Here is a 16790-nt window from a genome sequence, read left to right as displayed (position 1 = left end):
AAGTTGTATCTGTGAGATCTCTGATGAATGGCCATTTTTAAAACTGAAAGAAATTTGAGTATCAATATGTCGATAGTGAGAAGATTACCATAAGAAAAATTAGAAAAGGAAACCGTAAGCATGAGGGATAGATGTTTTAAGAAGGTTTTATACAATAGGGAATGAGAGACATGTGTATTCTGGTTGTTGGTAAATATATTTCAGTTGCCCAGAATTTTTTTTTTTTTAAATTTTATTAATTTTATTATAATCATTCATACAAATCGATCCATTTTTACAAAAAATGGGATTGAAAAACAAGCCGACCCCCACCCCTGAGAGAGAGCATGGCCAACAGGGTAAAACTTAAGGCTTGTAAACATACCTAAATTGACGAGTTTAATAGGCCTGTAGAGATGAATGGAGAGGAAAAAAAATACAGAGATATTTACTTCCTCGGTGCTTTAAGAGCTTATTCTAAAATTTTATTGATTATATCCTGTCAGGTTTTAAAAAAATTCTGTACAGATCCTCTAACTGAATATTTGATTTTTTTCAATTTCAAATACAGTGATACCTTGAGATATGAGTTTAATTCGTTCCGTGACCGAGCTTGTAAGTCAAAATACTTATCTATAAACAATTTTCCCCATTGAATGAATTGAAATGTCATTAATCCGTTCCAGACCCCCAAAAAACACTACAATTTTTTTGTTACATGTTTATAAATAAGAAAAATATACTTATAAATAACGAATATTGTATAAAAACACAATACAATAGAATGTACTGCAATAAACTGGTTTTATTAAGTACAATACAGTACAATGTACAATGTATAATGTACAGCATTTACCTTGGAGATCAGACGAGTTGAAAATGCTGACGGAGGTGGTGGAGAAAGGCTGAACTGAATGTTATTCACTGATTTTTGCCCTTTTCGCCGCACCTTCCTCACTTTCATCTGCAGGGGTTTTCGAAAAATACTTGTCCAATGAGGTCTGTTTCATCCTCCCTTTCAGAATGTTTCTAAAATGAGTCATGCAAGTGTCATTAAATAGCACAGTTACGCGCCCAGTTGAAACTTTTTCTGGGTGTTTCTTTTGAATAAAGTCTGAAAGTTTCTCCCACATTCCCAACATTTCCTTTATCTCACTTGTAGAGATAACTTCCTCTGCATCACTTATTTCTTGCAAAACCTCCGTGTGCTGCTGCGTCTGTAGCTCCTTTAGCTCCTCCGTTGTCAGTTCTTCAGAGTGCTCCTCGATGAGCTCATTGATGAGGGTTTGCCCTCCACACAACCTGCAGTCTTTCTTTCATAATCTTTTGTGACTTAAAGACTCTGGGGTTTTCTGAATGCTAAACGAACAGTGGCTTAATCTTGCAGTCGCCGCTCACATTGGCGCAACAGTGCGAGGGTTAGCCTGTCCTTCATGGGTTTGTGGCCAGGCATCCTCTTCTCCTCTGCTGTTATATAAGTCCTCCTTGGCATCTTCTTCCAGAAGAGTCCTGTCTCATCACAATTGAAGACTTGCTGGGGGATGTATCCTTCTGCCGCTATAACTCCTGCAAAAGTTTTGAGGTAATCCTCAGCTGCCTTTATATCCGCGCTCGCTGCCTCACCATGCCTGACAACGGAGTGAATGCCGGTCCTCTTTTTAAAATTCTCGAACCAGCCCTGACTGGCTTTAAACAGCTCACCCGATGCCTCGTCTGTTGAAGTGCCTGGGGTCTGCTGCTGCAAATCAGTGTAAATCGCTCGTGCCTTCTCGCAGATTATAGCCTCCGTCACGGTATCTCCTGCGAGCTGCTTCTCCGTCAACCACACAATCAGCAGCTTCTCCATATTTTCATGGATAGATGTCCGCTGCTTAGAAATGATTTTAACGCCCTTGGCTGGTGTTATAGCCTTTATCAAGTCCTTCTGCTTCAGTATGGTGCAGATTGTAGAAGTGCTACGCTCGTACTGCTTCTCCAAATCGACTACACGCACACCTTGCTCATGTTTTTCAATAATTTCTTTGTTTATTTCAATGGACATCATCTGCTTCTTCTTCTCTGCACTGTCCTTCGCACTCACTTTCTTTGGACCCATAGTTGGAAAAACAAAGCTTTCCAAAATAACTGCGAGCACAACACTGAAGTTTCCACTGTGAGCTAACTGCTTAAAGTGAACTAGTGAGTCATGGGATGTTGGGGCGTTCACTGTGGCGAGCTGCACGTGCTAGCGGTGGGCTGGGGTATCTGAAGCTGGCTCGTAACCCAAATTTTAGCTCTCAACTCAAAGTAAAAAATCAGCCAAGAGACTTCTCGTATCTCAAAACACTCGTTAGTTGGGACACTCGTAAGTCAAGGTATCACTGTAGTATAAAACATCGGTTACCCAATGACTTAAAAGAGGAGAGTTAGGATTCTTCCAGTTTAGCAAAATAAGTCTGCGTGCCAAAAGTGTAGTGAATGCAATCACAGTTTGTTTGTCCTTCTCCAATTCAAACCCGTCTGGAAGAACACCAAATACAGCTGTTAATGGGTTAGGAGGGATTGTGACACCAAGGCTGTCTGAAATGCACTTAAAAATTTTGGTCCAAAATGATGTTAATTTGGCGCAGGCCCAAAACATGTGACCCAGTGAGGCTGGGACTTGATTTCAGCGTTTTGGCAGGTTGGATCTTGCCCTGGAATCATTTTGGACAGTTTTAGGTGAGACAGATGTGCTCGATATATAATTTTGAGTTGAATAATTGCATGCTTTGCGCACATGGAGCGCGAGTGAATTCTCTGTGTTGCTACTTTCCACTCCCTTTCTGATATATTGATTAAGAGATCTTTTTCCCATTGTCCTCTTGGATCTTTGAAAGGCAGGGACTGTAAAATAATTTTATATATTGCATAGATGGTGTCTAAGTCCTTGAAATTGAGCAATATTTTTTCCAGCATGGACGAGGGTACAAGATGAGAAAAATTGGGCAGGTTCTGTTTAACAAAGTTCCTAATTTGAAGATAGTGAAAGAAATGTGTAGCTGGAAAGTTACATTTGGAATGTAATTGTCCGTAGGATGCAAAGATGTTGTCTATATAAAGATCTCTGAGCAATTTAATCCCAAATTTTTTCCAGATATAAAAACTGCATATGTTTGCAAGGGTTAAAAGAGGTGGTTCTTTTGCAGAGGTGCCACAGATAAAAGCTTCTCCATCTTAAAATGCTTTCTACATTGGTTCCATATTCTGAGTGAGTGAAGCACAATTGGGTTACTAGTATATTGCCGACACCGTGCATTTATTGGGGCACAAAGCAGGGAATATAAAGAAGTACTGAAGGATTTTACTTCTATTGCGGACCAGGCCTGTGTATGTTCATCTATTTGTGTCCAGGTTTTTATAGCTTGTATGTTTGCTGCCCAGTAATAAAACTGAAAGTTAGGTAGAGCCATGCCACCTTCTGCCTTAGGTCTTTATAAGGTCGCTCTTTGGATACGTGGATGTTTTGTGTTCCAAATAAATGAGATTATTGTTGAATCTAATTGCTTAAAAATGATTTATTGATGTATATTGGAATGTTTTGAAGTAAAAAAAGAAGCTTAGGAAGAATATTCATCTTAACAACGTTAATTCTTCCAGCTAGAGTGAGATGAAGGGTTGACCATCTATGCAAGTCTTGCTTAATTTTTTCCATACGGACGGCGAAATTTTGTTGATAAAGAGCTTTGTGTTTACTTGTGATGTTTACCCCTAGGTATTTAAACTGATCTGCAATAATAAAAGAAAAGGTGTCCAATATGATATTGTATGCTTCAGAATTCACTGGAAAGAGTATACTTTTACTCAGATTAATTCTGAGACCAGAGATCTTTTGAAATTCTGTAAGTGCTGTTAATACTGCAGGCACAGAATTTTGTAGGTCTGATATATACAGTACCATATCATCTGCATATAGAGAAAGTTTCTGTTCTAGTCCTTCTCTGATAATCCCATTTATTTGATCAGCATTTTGACAGTGAACCACCAGTGGTTCAATGGCAATTGCAAATAGCAGTGGTGACAAGGGGCATCCTTGTCTGGTGCCATGTTCTAGTTTAAAGTAGTCTGAACAATGTTGTTAATACAAACTGAAGCTTCTGGATTGGTATACAGTAGTTTGATCCATGCACAAATGTTCAGGCCAAACCTAAATTTCTCTAATGTAGTGAAAAGGTATTTCCATTCAATCATGTCAAATGCTTTTTCTGCATCCAATGATAATAATATGTCTGGGGTGTTTGACTTTGTTGGTGAGTATATTACATTAAACAGGCGACAAAGATTGGAGGATAAGTGTCGACCCTTGATAAATCCAGTTTGATCTTGTGATATTACCGAAGGCAGCATTTTCTCCATCCTTCTAGCTATGATTTTTGAGAGTATCTTAACATCATTATTCAGAAGTGAAATTGGTCTGTATGATGCACATTGTAATAAGTCCTTGTTTTGTTTAGGAAAGACGGTGATTAATGCTTGGCGAAAAGTTTGAGGTAGAATTTGATTGTCTCTAGCTTCTGTAAATGTTGCTAATAGAAGGGGAGCTAGTTGAGCGGAGAATTTCTTATAAAATTCTGCAGGGCAGCCATCAGGGCCTGCTGCTTTCCCGCCTTGAAGTGACTTTATAGCATCTAGTAATTCTGATAACGCCAGAGATTTATCCAGTTCCTCCGCACTAAAAGTATCTATTTGTGGTAACTGTAATGTATCCAGAAATGCTTTAGATTGTGTGTTGTCTTCTTTAAACTCAGTAGAATATAAGGATTTATAGTAGTCTCTAAATGTGTGCATTATATTTTTATGGTCGATGATTTCGTCTCCATTAGTGTTGGTGATTACTGGGATTGCATCGCAAACTTCTTGTTTATGAATTTGTTGAGCTAAAAGCTTATTAGCTTTCTCTCCGTGTTCATAGTAATGATGTCTGGATTTATAAATTAGTTGTTCGGTTTCTTTAGTTGTCAAGAAGTTGAGTTCTGAATTCAGAGCCTGCCTTTTCCTATGTAGAGCCTCGCTTGGAAGCCTGGCATATTCTTCATCTATTCTAGTAATTTTGCTTTTTTAGTTCTGATACTTTCTTAGTTTCTGATTTATTCCTGTGGGAAAGATATGAAATAATCTGTCCTCTTAAGAAGGCCTTTAGAGTTTCCCAGAGTATTCCTGCAGAGACCTCTGAGGATGTATTTGTCTCTAGGAAGAAACTGATTTGTTTGGATATAAATTCTGTACAGTTCTCGTCTGCTAATAGAAGCGGGTTAAGACGCCATCTACGAGGTGATTGTGTGGGGCATAGTGACTTTAGCTCCACGATCAGAGGTGCATGGTCAGAAATAACAATAGCATCGTACTTGCAAGATTTAATCGTAGGCAAGAAATTATTATCTATAAAGAAATAATCTATTCTTGAGTAGCAATGATGTACTGGTGAGTAGAAAGAATATGTTCTTGAGTTTTAGTTTAGAAACCTCCAGGGGTCTGATAAGTTGTGGTCAGTTACAAACTGTGTAATTATCTTTGCAGTGTTAGATGTCATCCCCCCGTGACATAAGTCCTATCTAAGAGTGGATTTAAAACACAATTAAAGTCCCCGGCCATTATAATTTTATGAGTGTTCACATTGGGAATGGATGCAAATACGTTTTGAATGAATTCCTTATCATCGACATTCGGTGCATAAATATTTATCAAAATCATTTTAGAGTTAAATAAGTTGCCCATGACCATCACATATCTCCCTTCCGGATCAGATACTACATCTGATGCTACAAATGAGACTGTTCTATGTATGAGAATTCCCACACCTCTAGTTTTCTTTGTATAGCTAGAATGGAACATTTGGCCAGCCCAGTCCTTTTGCAGATGGAAATGATCCTTGCTTAGTAAGTGGGTCTCCTGTAAAAATACTATTTTAGCGTTTAAACCTGTTAGGTGAGAGAGTACTTTCTTTCTCTTTAATTCGTGATTCAGGCCTTTAACATTCCAGCTCACAAAGTTAACTGTCCTATCATGGAGATATTGATTCTGAGTTTTGGATGTAATTTTATAGTCTTTACTGGAAGTAAGACAGCTTTGACCTTAATTTCCTATTTCCCCATGAGTTATTGCCATGCAGCCTATTGTTATGTTGGTAGTTATAATTATAAGGATTAACAGGATAGATTAGATATAGCCTGCTCTCTTTCTCTTCTCCCCCAGAAATTATTTTCTAATCTAATACATAAAACTCAATGTGTTTGTTCTTTATACAATTTCACACTCTTAGTCCAGTCTCAGCAAAATTTTCTACACATATCCCACTTTGTCAGAAAGAGAAAACATACTGCTTTGCAACCTAAAATGTTGACCCTGGAGCTACCTTCAGGTGTTTTAAAAACAGTGCCTTTTCATGGATTTTGACCCCTGAAATTAATTTTAATTTATTTCAGAACTCATCAAAATAAAGGAAAATGTGCTGTCCTGGTTTTGAGCAAAGTGATTTATCAAAGGTGAAGATATCTTTATTCCAAGAATTCCCCACATTCCAACAGTCTTACCTTCATTTCAAACAGCTCCAATTACCTATTCGTTTGGCATTTGCAATATCAATGAACAAGGCCCAAATTCAATCCTGCATTTCAATATACAGTAATCCCTCCTCCATCGCGGGGGTTGCGTTCCAGAGCCACCCGCGAAATAAGAAAATCCGCGAAGTAGAAACCATATGTTTATATGGTTATTTTTATATTGTCATGCTTGGGTCACAGATTTGCACAGAAACACAGGAGGTTGTAGAGAGACAGGAGCTTTATTCAAACACTGTAAACAAACATTTGTCTCTTTTTCAAAAGTTTAAACTCTGCTCCATGACAAGACAGAGATGACAGTTCCGTCTCACAATTAAAAGAATGCAAACATATCTTCCTCTTCAAAGGAGTGCAGAGTCTGTCAGAGAGATAGAGGAAAGCAAACAAGCAAACAAATCAATAGGGCTGTTTGGCTTTTAAGTATGCGAAGCACCGCGGCACAAAGCAGTTGAAGGCGGCAACTCACACCCCCTCCGTCAGGAGCAGGAAGAGAGAGAGAGAGAGAGACAAACAAAAATCAATACGTGCCCTTCGAGCTTTTAAGTATGCGAAGCACCATGCAGCATGTTGCTTCACGAAGCAGCTGCACAAAAGGTAGCAACGTGAAGATAATCTTTCGCATTTTTAGACGAGCGTCCGTATAGTCTAGGTGTGCGAACAGCCCCCCTGCTCAATCCCCCAACGTCAGGATCAGAGAAAGTCAGCACAAGAAAGAGAGAAAAGTAAGTTGGGTAGCTTCTCAGCCATCTGCCAATAGCGTCCCTTGTATGAAATCAACTGGGCAAACCAATTGAGGAAGCATGTACCAGAAATTAAAAGACCCATTGTCTGCAGAAATCCGCGAACCAGCAAAAAATCCGCGATATATATTTAAATATGCTTACATATAAAATCCGCGATAGAGTGAAGCCGCGAAAGGCAAAGCGCGATATAGCGAGGGATTACTGTACTGTATATTCCTCTATGTGGGTATATGTGACAAATAAAATCTAAATCCCTGAAAGATGCTGAAATCAATGTTTTTCACATGGACAACTTTATGTTGCATGTTCCAGAGTAGCAAATCCAAAAAACCCATTCATTTACTTACTAGGGGGAAGAACAGAGAACTTTGCTTACCTTAAGGCTCTTTAACAAAGCTTTTGCCCTTTAAACTATGTTCAATCAATGCAATATGGTCTTTTTTTCTGTGAGAAGCAAAAATATTAAAAACTTCTGTGATATATGACTATTTTGTGCAATCAACTTTTGATTTTGAAAAGTGACTAATTGCTATTTGGTTGTGGTACACCTTAAGAAACACCATTTATAGAACTTAGACAGTCCTGTCTTAAAATTACTTACCCAGGTGGCACTAAATGCTGGTCATATGCCCTTTACTCAAGAGTAGCTTCCACCTAGCCACTTTACCATAAACGCCTGATTGATGGAGTGCTGTTGAGATGGTCATCCTTCTGACAGGTACTCCCTTCTTAGCAGACGACTTCTGAAGCTTTGTTAGAGTGACCACTGCGTTTCTTTGTCACATCTCAGACCAAGGCTCTTCTTGCCCAGTTACTCAGTGTACCCACACAGCTAACTCCAGGATGAGTTCTGGTGGCCGCTAACGTCTTCCATTTCACAATTATCAAAGCTAATGTGCTCCTAGGAACACATGGTTTTATACCCTTGACCTGATCTATGCCTCACCCCAGTTTTGTCAACAAGGCCTACAGACAATTTCTTGGACTTGGTTTTTCTTCTGATGTGCAATGTAAATTGGGAGACCTAATATAAACAGGTGTTTGCCCTTTAAACTACAGTATGTCCAATTAATTCAATATGTTCTGTGAGAAGAAAAAAATATTTTAAAACGTTTGTGATACATGACTATTTTGTGCAATGAACTTTTTATTTTGAAAAGTGACTAATTGCTATTTGGTTCTGGGAGGGTACACCTTAAGAAACACCATTTATAGAACTTAGACAGTCCTGCCTTAAAAAAACTTACCCAGGCAGCACTGGGTGCTGCTGCCAGTAACTTATCCATCCATCCATTTTCCAACCCGCTGAATCCGAACACAGGGCTCTGCTGGAGCCAATCCCAGCCAACACAGGGCACAAGGCAGGAACTAATCCTGGGCAGGGTGCCAACCGACCGCAGGACACACACAAACACACCCACACACACACTAGGGCCAATTTAGAATCGCCAATCCACCTAACCAGCATGTCTTTGGACTGTGGGAGGAAACCGGAGTGCCCAGAGGAAACCCACGCAGACATGGGGAGAACATGCAAACTCCACGCAGGGTGGGCCCGGGAAGCGAACCCGGGTCCCCAGGTCTCCCAACTGCGAGGCAGCAGCGCTACCCACTGCGCCACCGTGCCGCCCGCCAGTAACTTATGTATTATATAAATAAGAATAATTTAGCAGGGACAAAGTCATCAATTTCATAAAGAGGGATGATACAATAGTATGTTTCATGTATAGAGTACAGTGAAATTCTCACTTGGATAGCCAACCAACATGCAAAACACTGCCACTCTCCACTGCCATTTTAATAACTTAAAATGTTAATTAGGGTGTCTAGAATGTTATTTATAATTAATTTTGTAACTAGTAGAAATACAATTTCTGAAAGTTTCACATACCATTGTATAATTCCTTTTTATGAAAGTGGTGCATGGTAGTCTGACAATACTACTGCTACTACTACTTATTATGTTTAGTTCATAAGATATTGAACGCTCAAAGAATATGATATTAGGAATTTAAATTACCCCAGTGGATTGATTAAAGAAAAATGTACATGAGATATAAAATATCTGAAATGTGCTCTATGTAAGTGTAATATTTTTTTTAATCTTTTGACAGGGTATTATGGAAACACCAGCTACTCTGAATCTCAGAGACTTGGCCCTTTGATTGATCAGCATGTTTCTGTTATTAGTAGTGTTAGCACAATACGTTCAGGATCTACATATAGTGACATTCATGACCCTCTTCACATTTTGGATGACACTGGAAGGAAAACATCTGGACCCTTTTATACAGACAGTTCATCTCTTGTATGTCGAGCACCTGTAGGTAAGTATTTCAGTGTGTTAAAAATTTTAATAATGAACAGACTCAGTGCCTTAGCTGGCATTTAGTGCATAACGGGAATTTCACATTCTCTTCAAGGATTCAGTAATTTATTGTCAAATGTACAAGTACTATGCACAATTAAATATTTATTTTCATATGCCCTTGCAGGCAGAAAACATAAAACACCAATAAGCTCGAATATCATTAAGTAACAAAGTGCAAGTGGGAAATGAAAGTGAAACAATATGATGTTCTAGGCAAGATTATAGATTGCTCATGAGTCTTCTGTTTATGTTTTCAGAAGTATTTGCAAAATTATTAAAAATCAAAATCTTAAATCTGTCATTCATATCAGTATTCAGACGCTTAATTTCCCTTTGGTGGCAATTATAGCTTTGAGTTTTCCTGGTAGGTCGCCACAAGCTTTGCACTCCTGGATTTAGACAGTTTATCCAGTTCCTCCTGGCAGATCCTGGATGGGAAGACTCCGTAAACTGCCATCTACAGATTTCTCCACAGATTTTTGTGGATTAAGTCTAGCTTTGGCCAGGCCACTCAAGGACAGTCAGAGACTTGTCTCAGAGATGCTCCAGCATTGTCTTGGTTATATGTCTCAGGCAGTACCGGTGCAAGGTTATTTTGCACCCTAGGCTAAGCTCATTAGTGCGCCAACTGACTGTTTGGTAGCTAACTTGTGCAGATGGATTTTCCCCCACTTATGATCTGCGAACTAGGAGAATGCCTAATTTACTTTAATGGCGGTGCTGGCCCTGGCTTCAGGTCATTGTCATGCTGAAAGATGATGCATCACCCCAGTCTGAGGTTGCTTGCACTCTGGAGCAGGTTTTCTTCAAGGACCTCTCCGTATTTGGCTGCATTCATCCTTCCCTCAATTCTGACCAGCCTCTTTGTTCCTGCTCCTGAGAAGTGCTCCATGACATGATGCTGCCAGCACTATGCTTCATTATAGAGATGGTATTAGGCAGGATATGAGCAGTTCCTGGTCTTCGGCAGACATAGTGCTTAGGGTTCTCCCCCAAGAGTGCAATTTCTGTCTGATGAGATTAGAGAATCTTTATCTTCATCCTCTCAGAATCCTTTAATGCTGTCATATGCCCTTTACTCAAGAGCAGCTTCCTTCTAGCCAGTTTACCATAAACGCTTGATTGATGGAGTGCTGTTGAGATGGTCATCCTTCTGACAGGTACTCCCTTCTTAGCAGGCAATTTCTGAAGCCTTGCTAAAGTGACCATTGGGTTCTTTGTCATATCTCAGACCAAAGCTTTTCTTGCCCAGTTACTCAGTGGGGCCTCACAGCAAACTCTAGGATGAGTTCTGGTGGTCCCAAACTACTTCCATTAAACTATTATCAAGGCCAATGTGCTCCTAGGAACACATGGTTTTAAACTCTTGACCTGATCTATGCCTCACCCCAGTTTTTTTCACGGAGGCCTACTGACAGTGTCTTGGACTTCATGGCTTGGTTTTTCTCCTGATGTGCTATGTAAATTGGGGGACCTTATATAAACAGATGTTTGCCCTTTAAATTATGTCCAATCAATTCAATTTGTTCTTAATGTACAACTTTAAACTTCAGCAGGTACTGTTGTGCATTGGCGTGCAAATTGCTGCTGTAAGGGTAGGTTTAGGGACTAACAGCAGTAGTCATTGCTGGGTTTGGATGCTAACTGCAGAGGTTACAAGCAGGTTTGGGTTTGATTTTCAGTATCTTTACAAACTTCTTGTCTGTTCCTTCACATTACAAATGGAGGCAGACACCAGCAATAAGCTACCACAAAGTATTCATGTCTGTTAATCAACCTCTTAACCCAATTCGTAATAAACACAAAATTAAAATTAATGTACAGATCTTCATAAAGTGATAGGATAGCTACTAGAAATACAGCATAGCCCACTTGACACTTGGCAAAAAATAATTAATTAAAGGAATAGTGTCCAGTTACTGTGTCTCACTTTAGAAACCAGGAAAGCTAGTGGCAATATTATAACCAAATAACTTTATCTCAATTTGTCTAATACAGTGGAACCTCAGTTTGCGAGCATAATTCGTTCCGGAAATGTGCTCATAGTCCAAAGCACTCATATATCAAAGTGAATTTCCCCATAAGAAATAATGGAAACTCAGATGATTTGTTCCACAACCCAAAACTATTCATTTAAAAATGATTAATACAAAATATAAAGTAAAAATACATAAAACAAATTAACCTGCACTTTACCTTTGAAAAGAATCATGGCTGGTCTGAGTGAGTTTCTAAACTCTTGTGGGATTCCACCCAACGGGACGACACGCGGAATAGTGTCCCAAAGCAATCGCAGTCTCCCAGCGCTGTAGCAGTTCGCCGTAAAAGCGAATCCGAAAAGATCACGGACATGCTATAAGCTCCTGCTGTCGATGGGTGATACAAGGAACATTATAAATGCGCAGGGCCCTGCTTGACTGCTGTGTCTGTTTCAAGCTGAATAAAGCTGGTGTTGCTAAAGTACTGAGACTCAGCTTTGTGTTTTAGTGTGCAAGACGGGGACTCGCACGTCACAGCACACACGCGCAAGCAAGCACACATTCACACACGCGAGCACACACACAAGCGTGCGCGCACACACACAGTCACAATGCTAATGCTGTAGTAAACAGTATACGTTCGTACAGATGTTTACTATGAGTGAGCCACGCGGACTCAGATGGAGAATAGGAGACGATTGCCCACAATCCCGCAGCGAGAGAGAGAAGAACCATCAGCTCAGTTGTGATCACATGACGCTCAGCAGACAAAGAGTATACATACTACTCGTACTGCAAGACCTTGCTCGTTTATCAAGTCAAAATTTATTAAAATTTTTGCTCGTCTTGCAAAACACTCATAAACCAAGTTACTCGCAAACCGAGGTTCCACTGTACTAAATATAAAAGAAATCACAGACACTGTTTGGTTCATATATCATCTGGAAGATGCATGATTTGATCTACCAAATAAGCCAAGTAAACATCAGTGGCTCCTCAGATTCAAAAGGCAAGATGGTCCAGCTTGCCCTTTTACAATGAATCACCAGCCTCTTTGCAGACATTGACTATATCACTCAAAAAGTTAGTTTGAAATATTCATTTGTATTGGAAATATCAGCCCTTGAATATATGCAGAGATGGGTCATTTACTACTGGAACATCCACAATGCAACAGACCCTACAAACACGTTGAAAGTAAGATGTCTCAATACTGGACCTAAAGATAGAAAGTAAGGAATTGTCAATTAAGAGAATAGATCATTTGAGAAGATATGGCCATTTAATAGCAGAGAAGAGGAATTTAAAACCTGTTTACAGGACAAATAATCCTCAGGAGTCCCATAGTGCTTAGGAATATTCAAAGTCTGAATGATCAACTGACCACATAGCCCCTACTGTGCTGCATTATATCTGTAAATATGTAACATACTATGAGCTTAAAAATGTAAAGTCTATTCATTTCCTCAACCTGCTCAATACAATTCAAGGTTGCAAGGGTCTGGGCCCTATCCTAGCAACACTGGCCACAAGATAGGAAACATCATTGGATAGAGCATTGGGCCATTGCAGGACCAGTCACAAACACTCCCACACTCATGCTGCCATAGGGTTAATTTGGAATTAACAGTTAATCTAACTGTCAAATCTTTGAGCATGGAAAAGAAAAGTGAAAATTCCTGGTGGAAAACCTATGTAGATACCGGGAGAATATGAAGACTACCTGGAGACAAAAGGAGCTAGATACTGTGAATTAACTTTACTACCCACTGGGCCACAGTACCTTCTTAGTGAATTAACAGTTAGGTGAAAATATGATTGATATGAGAAACCTAAAAGTAAAGTACTGCAAGAGTCAAACTTCCTTAACGTGAAAAAGGAACTTTTCTGTATGTGGCCATTTTTCTATGCCCACTTTGACCTGATTAGTATGTAAGCATTTGAATGGAAGCTTTTGTTTTACATTTATATTATTTGTTACTTTTTTGCTTGCAGTACTGCTGATTTCTAAAGATACCATATAAAATGGCGAAAGTATAAAATTTCCATAATTATTATATTTAAAATGTTAACATTTTTTATATTTTGTGTTTCTCATTTTAGCACAACCCATCCAAAGTGTGATATCACCCCCTCTGTCTTCTCAGTGTATGTATGGATCAACAAACCACTACCATTCCCAAGAACTGGAGCAGCTGAGGCAGCCGAGTGAAGTCAGAGACTTGGTGTCATCTCTCCCACCAATTAATACAGTGTTCATGGGAGCTGCGGCAGGAGGAAACTAAGGGCCTAATCATGAACGGAGCCTTCGCTTCACCCAGTCACTGCACATCACAGCGCACTCTCTAAATTCCATATGCATTCTGTCATTTGTATCATAGAAGCTCAATAGCAACCAGTGTTTTGAGAGTGCTTTAAATATGTCATATTTCTTTACAGTGTAAATCTTAGAAGTTTTCAGTTATATACATGTGCAAGGCATAGAAGTGCGGTTTTAGGCTATGAATATTTCAACCTCTTTATACAACTCTGTTGTATTTTGACGCATTGTGGTTCCTTGTAAGTGTGATAACATATAAAAACCACATAAAGAATATCACACTGCCCATTCTTACTGTATTAAAGCAGTTTCAGTATTTTTGTCTAATTGGTAGGTAAATCCAGTTTCTTATTTATTACTATTGTAATATGTCTAGTCTGTTTATGTGCTTCTACCTCTTGAATACTGTTTACAGGGACTTTAAATATTGAATCTCTCTTCTTGTAAATTGTACAGTTTTAGAGTAATGATAAATAACTCATTATTTAAATTAAAATATTGCAGTTTTTATTAATAAAACTTTCAGATTAAAACCTGATATAAAATTATCTGTATTAATTCTTATAAAACATTTCGGGATTTTTTTCTAATTTGTATTCCAAATTTGATAACTTTTTGTAAAGCATTGACACTATTGTAAATGAGGATTATTTTCTATACATGGCCTCAGGTAAGGTCTATAGCAGTTTGTGTCCACACAAGAAAACACAGTAAATTATAAATTAGCTCAAGATACGTGTGACATTGTGCTGTAGTGTTTTTACACTTTTGCCCCAGAGCTTCAGGGAACTGAGTTTGTCTCCAGGCCTGTTTGCTGTTTTATCTCTGTGTCCATAGCGGTGTTTTCTGAGTACCCACAAGATATTAATTGGCAACAATAAATGTTACCCTGTGTGCACTGGCTCTTTCTCCAGTGATTGTTCCTGCTCTATGCCTGATGCTGCCAGGATAGAATAACGCTCCTTGTAACAATGTGACTGACAAAGCAAGCTCAGAAATTGGTTGGATTAGTGGATACATAAATAAATGGAGCTTAAATAAATACAGTTTGTTATCTTATACCATTTCCAGATAGCATTTTAAACATTTTTGTAAGCAAAGGAAAATTAGAGAATAATAGCAAAGTCATCACAGCCTTTCATCACAGGTATAAATCTACTGTCAGTGCTACAAAAGTAGTGCAATGTCACCTTATTTTTGCAGTCAATCAACATGGAGCACGCTGGTTCTGTCTTTTTATTTTTCCAATCTGTCATGACAGAATAAGCAGGAAACATTGAATAGACATCTGTGCTGGCTGTAAAGTTTGATGAGAATGTTCTCCTTTTGCACAGTCTTTCCTTTCTTTCCGTGAAGCCAGCAGTGTTTTCTTAGAGTTTGTAGGCATTGTATGTATTGTACTTGCAGATGAATACTCATTGGCTGTTAACTCTCAGAATTACTTTTTATTCACCAGTACTTAATGTACAGGAATTTAACATGGAAGCTTTGGAGCTGCTTATAACATAAAACATCTGCACATACAAATAACATAAATAACGAAAGTTATACTTTATAAGCAGATGCAGAATAGTGCAGCTATAAAAGAGATGTAAAATAAGATGATGTACAAGTGAAGGTGTGAGTGTTTCCTGTTGCATATACACACATACAAGTACATATGCTGTACATACATCTTCATAGACTATGCAAGAGAACACATTAGTAAGCGAGGGAAGAAGGCTAAATTATTGGTTGTGAGGGCTATGACTCTGGAGCGGCTTAGTTTTAGTTTTAAAGAACCTAAAGTGTTGACCAGAGGGGCATTTTTGGAACAAGTGATGACTTGGGTGAGATAAGTCAGTGGTGATGCTTTTGACATGGATTGTGACACTAGATGCATACAGATCTGCAAAATGTTAGTTGAGCACCGGCAATTATTTTCTTAACAGACCTCACAGCATGCTGTAATTTATTTTTGGAGTGGAACCAAACCAGACCACAATGGAGAGTGTGATCACATTTTCAGTTATGGCTTTGTAAAATTGTACTAGGATTGGCTGAGAAATGTTTAATTTCTTTAGTTGATGTAAAATGTGCAACTGGTGCTAAGCCTACTTAGTGATAGCTGTGCCCAAAAATTTGAAGGATTCCACAATATTGACTTTAGAACTCAAAAGCTAGTTCAATTTTTTGATAGTAAATCTTGCAACACCATAACTAAGGCACTGGGTTTGTCACACTACACAACTGAAGGTACAGGGTGTGTACTGCAACTATCTACAATTCATTATGATTTTCTTAAATTTATGCAAATGAAGGCTATGAGCGGCACGGTGGTGCAGTGGTAGCTCTGCTGCCTCGCAGTTAGGAGACCTGGGTTCACTGCGTGGAGTTTGCATGTTCTCCCTGTGTCTGCGTGGGTTTCCTCCAGGTACTCCAGTTTCCTCCCACAATCCAAAGACATGCAGGTGAGGTGGATTGGCGATTCTAAATTGTCCCTGGTGTGTGCTTGGTGTGTGGGTGTGCATGTGTGCCCTGCGGTGGGCTGGCGCCCTGCCCCGGGTTTGTTTCCTGCCTTGCACCCTGTGTTGGGTGGGATTGGCTCCAGCAGACCCCCGTGTCCCTGTAGATAGGATATAGTGGTTTGGATAATGTATGGATGGATGGAGGAAGGCTATGACTGAAAATTGTTCGAAAAGTGATATAGTACTGCCTGCGTTAACCTTCAGACATCTTGGAATGGCTTTCAGCCATCCATCTAATTCTTAACTGAGCTCTGAGCACAAGTAAGAGACGAACAACAAGTGGTGAGTGATTGGTGAAACTATGGATACATCA

The 16790-nt window shown here is 39.1% G+C and overlaps 1 protein-coding gene across 1 annotated transcript in view; it reads left to right on the top strand.

Annotated features, from left to right (window-relative positions):
- rfx6 (regulatory factor X, 6) overlaps positions 1–14510 on the top strand; it is a 60414-nt gene extending 45904 nt beyond the window's left edge. The window contains exons 17-18 of the mRNA XM_028798912.2: positions 9415–9627; positions 13754–14510. Of these exons, the coding sequence (XP_028654745.2) occupies positions 9415–9627; positions 13754–13935 (395 nt within the window). The 3' untranslated portion in view covers positions 13936–14510. The remainder of the gene's footprint in view (positions 1–9414; positions 9628–13753) is intronic.
- Positions 14511–16790: the final 2280 nt, after the last annotated feature.

Source organism: Erpetoichthys calabaricus, chromosome 3 (genome assembly GCF_900747795.2).
Source record: "Erpetoichthys calabaricus chromosome 3, fErpCal1.3, whole genome shotgun sequence".
Lineage (NCBI taxonomy): Eukaryota > Metazoa > Chordata > Cladistia > Polypteriformes > Polypteridae > Erpetoichthys > Erpetoichthys calabaricus.
The sequence above is the reverse complement of the archived record's forward strand: the minus strand, read 5'-3'. Positions and strand labels throughout refer to the sequence as shown.